The sequence below is a fragment of the Temnothorax curvispinosus genome, unplaced genomic scaffold (genome assembly GCF_003070985.1).
Source record: "Temnothorax curvispinosus isolate PA1 unplaced genomic scaffold, ASM307098v1 QBEX01005552.1, whole genome shotgun sequence".
Classification (NCBI taxonomy): domain Eukaryota; kingdom Metazoa; phylum Arthropoda; class Insecta; order Hymenoptera; family Formicidae; genus Temnothorax; species Temnothorax curvispinosus.
This window is the reverse complement of record NW_020215332.1, coordinates 54795-70586: the sequence shown is the minus strand read 5'-3', so window position 1 is coordinate 70586 and position 15792 is coordinate 54795. Positions and strand designations below refer to the sequence as shown.

Here is a 15792-nt window from a genome sequence, read left to right as displayed (position 1 = left end):
AATGGTACAGAAGGACTTTAAGGACTTAAAGAATGCTAGAAAAAGAATTTCTGAATAAGAAAAGGCGAATTTAAAGTGTGACAGATATTTTTTATGTAAAAAAATTAATTTTTTTTATATAATCGTAGCTCCTCCCTACCTCTTCCACCTGCCTCTGAGCCATAATAGACCTCTGTGGAATGTTAAATTTCTTTTTTAACGATAAAAATATTTTAAATACGGTTAAATTATACACAAAAATATATTTTTATCGAAAAAAATGCTCATTTACCTTTCACACAACACTGACGTAATCCTCCAACCATGCACTTTCATGTCCCACCGAGATTTTGATTGTTCCCCGTTTCGAGAGTAAATGAGCTAGGACTTTGAAATTTTTACCTGAGGTTCCCTGCCACAATAACTTTTTTCCGGCGTGGAGGGGATTCTCCCACGATCATTTGTTTTTCGGAACAAACGACTGTTAGAAATTTGTGGGACACGAAAGGCATGGTTGGAGCGAATAGGGTTAAAATAATAAAAATAATGTGACTCTAATATATATATATATATATATATATGTATAATTCAAGAAACTTAATATTGTAATTATTATATAATAATAGTGTGTATATATATATATATATATATATGACTTTAAAGTAATTAAAGCTCGAATTATGAGAGTTGAATTCGATCCTTTTATTCCTTTAGCTGTGGCGCGTTTCAATTAAAAACCGTTTGCTATACACTGAGAAAAAAATGTTGTAAATTTGACTAAACTCGTTTAGTTGTAGTGATTTGTTTAATGCAAATATTAATATATTTAAATCAAATATACGTGAGTAATATCAAGAAATTCTGAATCTATTTAAATATAATATTTTTTGAATTAACAAATGTTAGCTTGACAGCCCGTGACCGCTGCATTTAGTTGAATCAAATAATATTTCTTTGAATCTACGATTTTTTTTTCTCAGTGTATATACGAAAAATGCTCGCATACAGCTTTTTTATAGACGGGAATAGACGGGAATACATTACGCAAATGAGAGGTTTCTTTTTCGTACGTATATATACGTCCTATGGTATATATGCGTATTCTGCAGCTAAAGTGTTAAAACGATCTCGAGCTTTATTTTATATTAAATGACTCAAACTCAATTTAGGTACATGCAAAATCAATTTCAATAATGCAATTTTTTTATACTTGCTTCATAATTGCAACGTTGTATTATTCTATTTTTTACTCAATCTCGATTGCATAATATCAATAATACCGATAATACGGTCCACTGCCGGAACGTTAATATTGACGTCAACCAAACTGAACAGCGATTAATTTTGAATACTAAGTATCAAAATTAATTATTACCAATCGTGCGAGAGACCTCAGAAATCTTACAGTGAATTCGAGAGCATGATTTTTACTTGGTGCAGCACCTCGGTCGAGCAAAAGAAAAAAAAATAGACCTCCTTCAACCCTCCATCTGCGAGAGCTTGACCTCCAAGCTGTCCTGGCTGTCGTTCGTGTCGTTCAGATTGATAGTGTCGTTGCCCTGCGACAACTCGATGACGGAATCGCTCAGACTAACGGCCGTCGATTTCTGTACCTCCAGCACGTCGTCTGACGCTTCGAAAATCGAAGTGGTCTCGGAGAGGTCTTGATTGTCCAGCGTGATAGCACCGGAGTCTGGCTGACTCTCCTCCTGCACGGCGATCACCTGCGTGGGCTCTTCCATCTCGGGGTCCAGTTTGATCTCCGTCTCCTGCGCGACCTCAACCTCCATCGCCGTCTCCTCCTTCATGTTCTCCTCATCGATCCTCTGTATGTCATCTGCATGACATCTTATGTCTTGATCCATCACCAAATCCTGCTCGTCGACTTCCATTGCCGAGTCGGTCTTTTCTTTCGCGGACGCGTTCACGTCCGACGTAGTCGAAGTTGCGATACCGGAAATCTGCGAGAGGTTACTCAGAACCGTCTCCTGCATCTTCACCACGTTGTCGGTAGTCTCGAAAATGCTGCACAATTCGCGGCTCATCTCCTCCACTTCCGACGTATCGCTCGGCTTCACGATCATGTAACGCTTGTTCGAATACACCTTGTTGCTGGAGATCGTCGGGCCCTTCTTCGGAGCTGGCGTGGCGGTTGACGTAGTGTTGCTGCTGCTGCTGCTGCTACCGGTCACCGTCGTTTTCAGCGTGCTCTGGACCTCTGTTTGAACATTTTCCAACGTCTCCTCTGCGACAGAATTGTCCTCTTGCTTTACCATAACTTGCTCCGTCTCGTCTTTTTCTGACTCTTGGGTCGGGTCACCCTTCGTCGTATCCGTCTCGTCATTGTACTCCCGCTCTTCGTCGTATATACTCTGTTTCCGTTTGACGAACACTCTCTTGAGCGGCAACTGCTGTTCATCCTCGGACTCGTCGTGTCGCTCCGGCAGCATCTCGTCGATCGCCTCGTAATCCTGCTGTGCTTTCCTCGCTTGCAGCTCCTCGATCTTCAATCTCTGTTGCTCCACACGCTTCTCCAACTGCTCCAGCTTCTCCTTAGTCTCCCGATCCTGCCCCTGGGCGACCACTTGCGTCTTTTGCGGAGCGGCCACAGTGGTGCTCTTCGGCGTGCCACCGCTGGACGACGCCAAGGTCTTCAGTTCGAATTTCTCGTTCAAAACAGCGTCCTCTGCTTTCTGACGTTGTTCCGCGGACTGCAACACCGCCTGTACCAGGTTCTGACTCTTGTCGAGCGGTCGCTTCACCACCACTCGCTTCACCACGTTGCCGGTCGGCAGTTTCGCCAGCTCTGCGGGATCTATCGCGGTACCGTCCGGATTCATGATAACTTCGCGAGTAGTGTCACCCTGGCGGATAATTCTACGAACGATCACTCGCTTGATTTTATGCGAGCCGGGAGTGCTGCTCAGAGAGATGTCCCCTTCCTTGACAACGGGTGTACTAACTGCCGTCCCTTCGTTGCTGCCTCCTGCCGATTTTCTCAGCACAATTCTTTTAATCACCTTGACGGTGTTGACAGCCTTCGGAGCGGATGCCGGGGTCTCTGCCTTGTCGCCGTCCTTGTGACTTTCCTGGGAAGCGCTCTGGGATCTCGTTACAGGTGCTAGCGACTCCTTAGACTGATCCTGGCCGGGGTTCTGCTGGTGCTTCAGTGGGATCTTGTGTTCCTTAAACACCGAAGCGACGATCTTCTGCACCTGCGCCTCAGTCTCATCCACACGGCCACTCTTGGAGCTTTCATCCTTAATCTGTGACGACGCGGAGCCTTTCGAGCTGCTTTGAGAAGCGGAGCTGGTCGGAGTGGTTTGTTTCGTGACCTTCTGCTCTTGAACGTCGCGACGCTGGATGGGCATCAGCGTCTTAATGGTCTTTTTCACCATATTGCCGTCTTTGCCACGCACGTATACCACCTTGCGTTCCTCCTTCTCTGGTTTATCGGGTTTCTCCTCCTTGTCTTCTCCCTCCTCTTCTTCCTCCTCCTCCTCTTCACTCTCCGAGGGCTTCGGCGGCTTCGGCGGTTTCGGCAACTTCTTCACAATGTACGCCGGTGGCTCATAATCATCATCCCCGTCAGAATACTGATCCTCCTCCTCTTCCTCCTCATCAGAATCCAATTCAAGATTCTTCTTGGTGTCGGGCTGCAAGCCGTCCGGGCCCATTTTTTCACCTGCCTCAATATGCTGCTTGATATGAGTAACATAATCGGCACGATTGCGACAAGATTCTTGACAAACGTCGCAAGTAAGGCCCATCCCCGTGCGTTTCGTATGCGTCAACTGGTGCACCTCCAGACTTTCCTTACGCTTGAACGCCTTGCCGCAGTCCTCGCAAACGTGGCGCTTTTCCACCGAATGCGTACGCATATGTCTGGTCAAATGATGCGACAGTAGAAACGTGCGCGGACATAATTTACACATGTACGGCCGATGACCAGCGTGAGTAGACAGGTGGCGGGCCAGTTTCGTACTGGTATGGAAGGCCTCCTTGCAGTAATCGCACACGAACGTCTTATCTTCATTATGCAGCACCTCGTGCCGTTCCAGACCCTGCTTGTATTGGAAGCGCTTGTTGCAGATGTTGCACTGAAACGGCTTCTCCTTCTTGTGCACCGAGTCCTCGTGCTTCTCGAGCTCTTCCGTGGTGAAGAACTCGCGGTCGCAGTGCTGGCAGGCGTACCGCGTTTCATCCCTATGTACCTTCTCGTGACGTTGAAGTAGATTCAACCGCGAGAACTGCTTCTGGCAGATCGAGCACGAGTACGGTTTTTCATCCGAGTGCGTGCTCATGTGCTTGCCTAAGTCGTACTTGGTAAAAAAGTGCCGATCGCACTCGGTGCACTTGTAATTGCGGTCGCGGTGCCCGCGCTGAATGTGCAACAAGAGAGCCTGACGCAAGGGAAACGTGCGTTCGCATTGATCGCATGCATGCACTCTGATCTCTCCTGGTTCTAATTTCCTGTCCTCCTTGATGTTGCTCACTTCCTGGTCACCCTCGCTGCCTCCGTCCTGCTCCTCTTCATAAAGATGCTCGCTGGCCTTCTCTCTCTGCTTTTCGTTTTGACGCTCTCTTTCCCTCTCCCTCTCCCTTTCTCTGGTCTCACGTCTCTCTCTGGTGTCTCTGCTGTCGTTATCAAAGGTACGTTGCTTCTTAGAGACCTCATTCTGCGATCTCTCGGCAGATCTCTTATTGCTGATATCCGTCGGTGGATCGGTGGGGAGGGGCGGAAAGGGTCTCGGCAACACTCCAGACAGGGGATAGTCCCTCAATGCTTCGTCGGCCTTCTTGCATTGCAGCTTGAATTTGTACGAGCGGTCCAGATTCCAGCGACACATGTTGCAGAGCATCTGCGGCATCCCGTCCGCGGCGTACACCTATCGAGAACAAAACGCGGTGGATCGTTAGCGACGTGCTCAGCAGTTGGGGTTCCGGAAAGGAGTTTCTTCGGCGTTGGACATTCAGGAGTTGCAGGAGAGGTTTCGTTGGATTCATATAATCTTCGACTTTGCAAAGTTTTATAAATTCAAAGGTAAATATACTATAAATCTTGTAAATTATTTATGTTTATTTAAATGATATAAAACACTATAAGTACGTATGAATAGTAAGTAAATATATGTATTATTATATTATATAATTTTGTAGGTGTGTATGTAATTTAAAACTTTATTGGTTCAGATGCTTTATTTGGAAAAATGTAAGAAATAATGAAATATATTCATATATATCACATCTAAATAAAATATGGAATATATAAATAAAAATATATAGATTTAATAAAAAAAGCAATAATGGAAAAATAGAGCATAAACCGAGATAAACATTTTATTATATAATATTCAAAGAATGGAACATATATCAGATTCTTTTTTTTATTTACTTATGTATAATACCCCTATATTTTTATAAGACTTCCATTTAAATAAAATTTGACACATAACACATAGCGTAATAAAAATCTAGAAACAAAATCCAATTTAATACAATATATATATATATATATATATATATATATATATATATATATATGTATCTATATCTATGTATCAAAAAATAAAATGCAAAAAATATGTGAGTAGTTGAACATTAATTAATCTCTTTCATTTTATAAATAAAATATAAAACAACATAAAAATATATATATTTAATTTAAAAAAGCAATAATAGAAAAATAAAGCATAAATATTATGTCTTATCTAATATTCAAAGAATGGAATATAGATTCCTTTTTTTTATTCACTTATGTATAATATCCCTATATTTTTATAGGACTTCCGTTTAAATAGAATTTGACATATAATACATGCATCGACATGCATTCAATTTTCTATGTATCGCGTAAGTTTCCGTTTTTTTCCATTTAAATGCGGAAAGACGCGATAAATATTAAAGCAAACGTATATACGATTATACGAACGAATAAAATACTCCATCAAACAAATCGTTGGACAAAATCGATTTTACTTTATAAGACAGACTGAAATAAATTATTTTTTATTTAAACCGTTCATTTATTAAAATTTAAAATAAACTGTCGTCATGCTCCGAAAATTCCGGGGCTCCGGGTGAGAAAGAGAAATCCGGCGGGAAATGCAATTGTCAATCGAACGTCATCTCTACGCGACCACCGGAACCGCGACGCCGAAATCCGCATCCGGCCGGCAATATTACCGTCTATATTACCGATGTCGCCGCGCGGTCGTACCGCCGTATATCAACTTGCTCCGCGACACAACAAAAGCACCCCTCGGTAGCCCGCACCTGCCCCTTCCGCCTCCTAATCAAATTCCCGCTGCGCGAACGGAGAGGCAAGCCGAGAACTCCGCGCGAGTCGCACCGAGTGCATGTTACCCGCGAGAGGAACTCCAGCGGTGTCGGAGCCACCGCGCTCCGGCGGTCGATGCCGCCGACGGACGCCGACGACCCGTTTGAGGGTATATCGTTAGCGGCCGGGGGGGGGGGGGACTCACCTCGATGGCGACGCAGGACATGATCTGCAGCGCGAGCGGCACCTGGAACGGCTTGTTGGGGTCGCGCTCGTAGATGAAGCTCAGCGGCTCCGAGTCCGACAAGCAGAAACGGCAGACGCGCCGCGAGCGCAGCGGCGTCGGCCTGTTCTCCATTCCGTCTGCCGGCGTCTCTTTTCGCCTCCTTCCTCTTCTTCCTCCTCTTCCTCCTCTTCCTCTTCCTCCTCCTCCTCTTCCTCTTCCTCTTCGCGGTAGCGTGTTCTGAGCTGCTTCTCGCGCTCACGCACGATGCTCGTCCCGCTTAGCAACCGCCGCGCGATTACGATTAACTACTCCGGCGGAGCAACTCTGCTGCCGCCCGACCACCGGGATCCGATCCGCGTACGAAATCCGCCGGACAACTCGCGCGGCTGCTACTTCGACTCACTAGTCACTCGTTAGTTGCTCGCTCGCCCGCTTCGCTTGGCTCGCTCGCTCGCTCACTCGCTCGACGACGCCGAGCGTCGGTAAGCGTCGTAGAACGTCGCCTCTTCTCACCGGGGAATAGCGGGTACGCCGCCACGGCGCTTTATAATGGCGGAAGAACGTGGAACAGGCTGGCCAAGCGTGCGTCGTCTTCGCTGCGTGGAGAAGACGCTGTCGTCAGCTTTTGCACAGTCGCACAGTGGCGCCGGAGCAAACATCGCTCGGATGACACGTGGCGCGAACGAGCCGCGCGGTCGGTGAAGTGGGGAACGCGTTTGGCGCCGATTGGTATGGCGAGTTTAGTGCGACTCTTCGTGGAGAGATGGCGCGTCTATCCTCGTTGAAGCCTTTGATTTGACGAGATGTTAGAGGCTTAGAGGCTTGAGAGAGTTGGGAGTTGGGTATTCTTCTTTTTGCGCTCTTTGAACTTGTTGATTATTCTTTTTTTCTTTTTTGCATATAAATAAAATAATATTGCTATATACACATTAAGGCTTTATAGGAAAAAATATAGTACAAAAAGGAAAAGAGTAATACAAATCGAAATGAATTATTTTTAGACCCATATACTATACGTTTACGCGAGCGTTACTTCTATAGTAACTTACGATATATATCACTCGTTTACGCGGAGTAAATTATCGTAAGTTACTAAATCCCGTTTACGCGAAGGAATTGTTGTAAGTTACTACAGAAGAACGCTCGCGTAAACGTAGTATAATAGTAAAAAATTGAGCTACATACTACGTTTACGCGGAGCGTTACTTCTGTAGTATAAACTTACGATAATTCCTTCGCGCAAACGGGATTTTCCTTCGCGTAAACAGGATTTTGTAGTAACTTACAAATTACGATAATTTACTCCGCGCGTAAACGGGTGAATTATCATAAATTACTACAGAAGTAACGCTCGCGTAAACGTAGTAACAGCAAATTGAAAGAAGATAGGATTTTTTAAAAAACCCGCGCCTATTTTAAATAGAATTAAGACAGTTTTATTAAATGACAATTTTAAAGTATGTAAAAAATTGTAAAAGATATAAATCTATTATAATAATATATATGTTATTCATAAATTGAAGCAAATTTTGATCAATGTTTCGTTTTGTTAATTTTGTATATTTTAAATGTGAAGAAATATTGCATTGAACATTCCAGCTATAGCTAAAAGACATAATTTTTCAGATTGTGACATATCTTTTAATATCTTTACGTTTTTAAGACGTCTCATTTTAAAAGCTTTCTGCTATAGCTGTGTGATAATTGTAGACCGTAATTTCTAATAAAAGAGAAAAAAAGTAAAAAAAGGTTCTCTTGTTTTTTTTTTCTTCCTACCATGCATTTAGCCGATTTAGCGCATCAACAATCGATCGCAGAAAATGACAATGGAAAACAAACATCGATTATCAAGATCAAGTCCTTATTACGATTTAACTTCACACGCGTGTCTGTTTATGACACGTCTTTTTTTTACGAAAAAGATGCACATTTTAATTTTGAATACCTTTCATATACTTTTTTAGATTTTAAAAATGTCACTTATTTATTATAAGTAATTCTACTAGCGTATTGAAAAATGTGGCGATTTTTGCGTAAAGCGCAACAGCAACGCAATCGCGATCTGGACGCTCTTCGTCGGGATATCGATACGGACGTGCACGTTAAATCGGCGGGGGATCTACTGCAAAGTTTACAGGTGGATCTTGAACGGGGTTTATCTACGACCGTTGCGAAAAATCGCCTACGAGATCAGGGCCCAAACGCCCTGACTCCGCCGAAAAGAACTTGAAGATTCAGAAGATCTTGCATCGATGCTGAGGAGGATTTTCCTTGCTCATATGGGTATACCTAGCAATTTTTGAATGATTTGATCTTTTCCTATTACACTACATGCATTTTGAAAAGAATGTTAATATTCAGGTATTTTTTTAAGTTAAGTGCCATATAACTTACAAAAAGACCCTTCTACAAAGGTTGACGTCACGTTAAATATCTCAAAGAAAAAAACTGGGCCTTATAGTCAAATTAGACAAAAAGAGAAAGAGAAGAAAAAGAAAAATAAATGCATGTATTATTTCACTATACAATTCCTTGTACGAGTTTACAGTCGCGAGAATTTATTTTTATTTAATTTTGATAAATTGTTTATTTATTCTTTAATTCTATATAATTTTATGTTTTAAATATATAATAATATAATATGAAGTTAGTTAATAATATAAGGTCTATTCAAATTTTGAATTTTTTGTATCAGCATTAATTATACCTATCCATTATTTCTAAGATTATATTAATTTTAAGCTGACATTTATTTTTATAGATCAAGTAAGTTTATTTTTTTAAACTTTATTTTCTTATTTTCTTACTGTCATATATGTATATAGCTGTATTGCATGTGTTTAAGTTAAAAATTAATGATCAAATAAATACAAAAAAAGTAGATCAATTAAATAATTACATATTGATATGTTAATGTAAAAATTTTTCCATTTTTTAAAGAACTCATTAAAATATATTTAACTTCCAGGTAGGAGCCATTTTGTGCTTCGGCAACTACTTCTTGGAGTTGGAGACTTACGGCGAGGCTTCCGAGGATCACCTCTGGCTCGGTGTAGTCCTGATTGTGCTGATCGTGATCACCGGCGCGTTCAGTTACTATCAAGACTCCAAGAGCTCACGCATCATGGAATCGTTCCAGTAGATGGTACCGCAACGTGTCAAGGTTCTGCGAGACGGCGAGAGAAAGGAGCTGCTGGCGACCGAGCTGGTGACCGGGGACATTGTCCTGCTGAAGACCGGCGACCGGGTGCCCGCTGACATTAGGATCCTGGAATGTCAAGGTGAAGTGTGTCCTGCCACCGCATCACGCGTGGGCTTCTTGTTTTCCTCAGAATAGAAAAAACAAGCCTTTCTCCTCGCGCGGACCTCGCGATTGAAATCTACGACGATTTCTCACTTTGTTCAATCTCTCGTCGAAAGAAAGTCGAAAGATATGAGAGAAGAATTATTCGGAGAAAAATAATATAAACGCGAGATTATACATCATCGAAAAGAGATACAAAAGACCAAATTTTTTAACTTCTACATTTCCGCGATCAATTTTACTTTTTTTTCTTTTTAAAATTTTTAGATTTAGATGATTAAATTAATATTTTATCAAAAGTTAATTGTAGTACCGGCATGCATCAGATAACATTTTCAACTTGCATTGTAGTAAAGGTATTAATAAACTTAAGTTGTATTTAAGGGGAAATCTTGTAAAAATATAATAAAAATTCTAGATTTTATAGCTTATAGAAATTTATTCTTTTCATTTTAACGAAGGTTTGAAGGTCGATAATGCATCGATTACGGGCGAGTCGATACCATTGATACGAACGACTAATATTCCGCAAACCGGAAATGTTATTCAAGCGAAGAATATGGTATTCTTTTCTACAGACGTTGTCAAAGGTACACATTGTTTACAGAAAAAAATAAAAATACTTTTCTATAATATAATATAAGAAATCTATTTCTCGTACAAACTGTAATTTATAGTTTAATTTCTAATAATGTTTAAAAATATATTATTTGAGTATTTTATTTTCTTATTTTAAAAAGCATATTAAATAATTCTTAAATCTAGATTTAATAAACAATTTTTATCCAGTTATTAAAAATTGTTGCCAAATCTATCGTAACCAACATTTTTGCTACATTAAGCATAATTGTTTCTTAACAGGCAGCGGAAAGGGTGTTATAGTGGCCTGTGGTGACCATACAGTGATAGGCAGAGTGGCAAAGTTGACTTCGAGATTGCCGGCCGCACCTACGCCTCTCTCCAGGGAGATACATCGCTTCATGAAACTCGTCTCGTGTTGAGCCATCTTCCTAGGTGTTTCGTTCTTTGTCATGTCCATGGTGATGGGCTACGACTGGATCGACTCAGTGATATTTCTGATCGGCATTATCGTGGCCAACATGCCGGAGGGCATTACCGCCACGATGACGGTCAGTCTGACCTTGACCGCTAAGAAGATGGCCAGCAAGAATTGTCTGGTAAAGAATCTCCAGGCTGTCGAGACTTTGGGATGTACCACCGTTATCTGCAGCGACAAGACCGGCACTCTCACACAAAATAAAATGACCGTACGATTCCGTTTCTCCTCTTGCGAAAATCTACTGCAGAAGTATATTATTTGTAGATCTGTTCGCATTTAGTTTTTTCCGTTTTTTTTTGCATTTTTTTGTTACTTTGTTACAAACGTGTGCACATATATAATTGTAACATTTTATGTATTTACTTTTTATAATTATGATTTATTATTATTTAGTTATAATTAATTATTATCCCATTATTTTATAATATATATTTATATATTATAAAATCTTTTATTAATGTCTACTTGTGTGTTTTTTATCTATGATTCGTTTTTGATATTTTTTCTGCAACGAATGAGAATTATACAATACTGTTTTTTTTTTATGTAAGTTATGCTTCTGTAGCTTTCACATCGATCTTTTAAACATTTTTACTTTGATCAAACTTCTCCGCGATTTTAGGTGCGACACGTGTGGTACGACGGTCAGCTGCACGAGGTGATGGCGTCGAATACATGGCGGAAATACGCCAACAACCCGGGTTTCGAAAATCTAGCCAGAGTAGCGAGTCTCTGCAATCGCGCCGACTGGGTACTGATGCCCGAGGACAAACCCTTGCTGCCGTTGAACAAAAAAAATCCTGGGAGATGCCTCGGATGCCGCTTTACTGAGGTGCATGGAGGTCCTTGTGAAAGGAGGAGCTGATTCCTTCAGGAAGGATTATATCAAGGTAAATGAGCCTGATTAAGTCTTCTGACTAAAAGATTAGAGAAAATTCAGAATTAAATTTAACATTCCAATTGTAAAAATGAACTGAAAATTATTGCCTTCAAATTTTAAAATTTCTAATTTCTAATTTTATTTAGAAGATTTTATCAAATTATACATTTACATTTATTTTAATATAAATTTTATCTAAAAATAATGAATTTTAATAACTATTGTTGAGAATACAATTTCCGTACTTTATATGTTCGCGATCAAATCACCATATGTATATTCACGGTTTTGTTCACGGACCAATCACGTTGGAGCGCCCGAAGCGCTATCGTATCTACTATCTAGTTACTTTTATTCTTTGCCTACGGGTGTGTCTCTTCGCGCCTTTTTCACAGTTAACACACTTTACTTTTGTCTCTCGTTCAAGTAATAAATATACCCTGCTGTGTATATTCCTGTGTGTTTCAATACGCCCTGCTAACAACTATACGTGTTATTAAAACAAAAATAAAATTATTATTATAATAGTTTGAACAAGAGAACTTAATGTTTAGATATTGGAGATTCCCTTTAATTCAACGGACAAATTTCAAGCGAATGTGCATTTATTTCGCGACAAGTATTTCATATATGTTTCAAGGGTGCTCCCGAACGTGTCCTCGAACGTTGTTCGACGGTAGCGTTCGGTGATGAGACTATAAGGCTTTGAACGAAGAGACAAGGACAGCGTACACAGAATCTTGTTATATCCTGGCGAACAACGGAGAACGCGTTCTCGGCTTTGCCGATCTTGAGTTCTCAAACAAGGCTTTCCCCGTGGGCTATCACTTTGAGGCCGATCCTCCAAATTTCCCCCTTGAAAACTTATCTCAGTTCGCATTTTATTTCTCTAAATTTTATTATTAAACATAGACTATAAATTTGTTGTCATGAGATCATAAGAGTTTGAAGTCTTTGAATATAGGTAAAATTTAATTTTTGCAAAAAAGAAAATTCAAACAAAATCTAAAAATAAGATTTAAAAACTTTAAATAATGAAACTCAATTTTTGGGACCAGGAACGTTTCTTATTGTTAGCACTCAAAAATAGCTTCAAGATTTAATTTTTCTCCCAAGATTTTGAATTCAATATTTTTCTATACTAGTATCTTTTAGATTTTATTATTCAAGTATTTTAAATACAATTCTTGGACTTTAATTTTTCTTTGGCAATTATTTTCTAAATCAACAAAATTAATTTTTTTTATCGATAGATCGGTTTAGTAGCCATGATGGATCCACCGCGGCCGACTGTGCTTGATGCCGTGTACAAGTGTCGTTGTGCCGGTATTAAGATCATCATGGTCACTGGTGATCATCCTGACACCGCCAAAGCGATCGCCAAGTATGTCGGCATCATTACCGATGACTATGATAATTCCAACAGCGATGCCAGGAAACGACACATCGTGGTGACAGGTGCGCAGCTGCGAGACCTGTTACCGGAACAACTGGACCAGCTTATCAGGCGATATCAGGAGATCGTGTTCGCCAGGACGTCGCCGGTGCAAAAACTGCAGATCGTCGAGAGCTGCCAGCGGTTGCATCTGATCACCGCAGTTACCGGCGACGGTGTCAATGACTCCCCGGCTTTGAAAAAGGCCGACATCGGCATCGCTATGGGTATCACAGGTGACCTGAATTTTTCTATAAAAATATTTTTTTAAAGAAAAATATATATAGACGACAAAGTTTCTAAAAGATACATCTAAATGTTCCTGTTGCTTTTAAGGGAAATATTGTGGTTCTTTAATTTAAGTAAATAATAGCTGTCACGACGATCTAGTCTCTAATTGTGATCGCCAGGATCCGATGTGAGCAAACAAGTGACGGACTTAATATTGTTGGACGACAATTTCGCGTCGATAGTAACGGGCATCGAGGAGAGCCGGCGGGTATTCGACAATCTCAAGTCGAGCATCGCGTATACTCTAGCGAGCAATGTGCCGGAAATAACGCCTTTTTTAGCGTTCATCGTTCTCGGAATTCCTCTGCCAGTCGGTGTGATCTGCATCCTATGCATCGATCTGGGGACAGACATGTGGCCGGCGGTCACCTTGGCTTACGAGAAGTCCGAGTCCGATATAATGTTGAGGTATCAAATATAACAAAGTTTTCCCATATATTACACAAAATCATGAAGGCTACATTACAAAAAGAAATGAAAAGAAATCTAATATCAAAGAATTAGCAGTCTCTAAATTATAAATACTTAAAAAATTAAAGCTCTTTGCAAAAAAAAATAATTGAAGTAATGAAACTATTTCTTCATTCGATTTAAAAGTAAATTTTAGCTAAATTAGCTAGAATTTAGTTCAAGGTTTGGTTATAAAGACGTTTGAAGTAGAATATTATACAAATTGCTGAAATATTTAAATATCTAATTCCATCTCTCTTATTTCACTTCTTGAATATTTCAGGAAGCCCAAAATACCCCAGAGTGACCATTTAGTCAGCCGGCGGCTGATCTTCTTGGCGTGCGGTCAGATTGGCGTGATTGAGGCGTGCGCGGGTTTCTTCACGTATTTTGTGGTGATGGCAGAGCACGGTTTCCTGCCTAAAAGATTGTTAGGTCTAAGGTCACAGTGGGATAGCCCGGCAGTAAACGACCTGGAGGACAGTTTCAGACAGGAATGGACGTACCGTACGAACAGCGCAAGATCCTCGAGTACACCTGTCACACCGCCTTCTTTGTCAGCATCGTGATCGCTCAAGTGGCGGATGCAATGGTTTGCAAGACTAGACGCAACTCGTTACTACGCCAAGGTATGGGCAACTGGGCCCTGAATCTGGGCCTGCTTCTTGAAATTGCCCTGGCCTGTGTAATCTGCTACGCGCCCCACATGGACCGCATTCTGAAGACGTATCCCTTGAAGCCAGAGTGGTGGCTACTCGGAGTGCCGTACGCCATCATAATATTAATTTACGAGGAGTTGAGAAAATGGTGGATTAGAAAAAATCCAGGTGGCTGGTGGGACAGAGAAACTTCGTACTAGGTGAGATAGATAAAGAGAAATCTCATAAACAATAATAAAGATTAAAAAATGCAAAGCCATAATTAATTTCATCTTCTTAAAAATTTGAGAAAGCTAAGTTTAGAGTTGAGATTTTAAAACAATTAAATAAAATTAATTAAAGATGGAAAGAGTTAATTTCTAAATTCAAGTATATTTATAAAAATTTTAGTTGTGTGTGTATTGCATTCTTATATATTGCACCAAGATGTAACAAAATAGTTTCGTAAATAACGACCTTTAACGGCTCTCTACTTGTGACTCTTTGGAATCACGCTGCGAATAACCCTTCACTTTTCTAAATAAATTACCGCAAATATATATATATATATATATATATATATTAGGGTGTGTCATTTTGGAGCAACTTTTTTTTTCATTTCACGAATAGCATATATACTTGCAGGAATAAAATAAGATACCTGTTAAAATTTTTGCTCTTAATATTAATATTAACAGGTCGCTCATCGCAATTTTTTATTTTTTACTTAGTAAGATTAAAGTTCAAAGTATAAACCTTAATATCGTCTAAATGGTTATATTTATGAAAAAAATATAAGAGACCTTTTTTGTAGATCGTTAAATTTTCTACAAAAATATGTATTGATTATTTCATAATTTTTGATAGTCGATATGATACAACATTCTTAAGAAGCAAAAACAAGTTTTATAAAATTTATCAAACTTTAACTTTGAATATCTTTTGAACGGTTAAATTTATGAAAAAATGATAAGAGATCTTTTTTGTAGAGCGGTAAATTTACTACAGAAAATCTATGTGGCGCAATGCTGTATTACTGTTTGTTAGATAGTTATAAAACTTTTTCTATCTTACTAAACAAAAAATAAAAAATCGCGATGAGCGACCTGTTAGGTATCTTATTTTACCTTCCTGCAAGTATATATGCTATTCGTGAAAAAAAAAAGTTGCCCCAAAATGACACCCTAATATATATATATGTGTATATATATATATATATATATATATATATATATATATATATATATAT

At 39.8% G+C, this 15792-nt stretch overlaps 1 protein-coding gene and 1 pseudogene across 1 annotated transcript; one reads left to right on the top strand and one right to left on the bottom strand.

Moving 5' to 3' along the window:
• Positions 1–1004: 1004 nt before the first annotated feature.
• LOC112454935 lies at positions 1005–7102 on the bottom strand. The gene is made up of 2 exons (XM_025016585.1): positions 6465–7102; positions 1005–4868 (listed from the first exon to the last, which is right to left on the bottom strand). The coding sequence occupies exons 1-2, from the start codon at positions 6615–6617 to the stop codon at positions 1458–1460; spliced, it is 3564 nt and encodes a 1187-aa protein (XP_024872353.1). The 5' UTR covers positions 6618–7102; the 3' UTR covers positions 1005–1457.
• A 1400-nt stretch (positions 7103–8502) lies between these two features.
• Positions 8503–14516, top strand: LOC112454941 (annotated as a pseudogene).
• The last annotated feature ends 1276 nt before the right edge of the window (positions 14517–15792 follow it).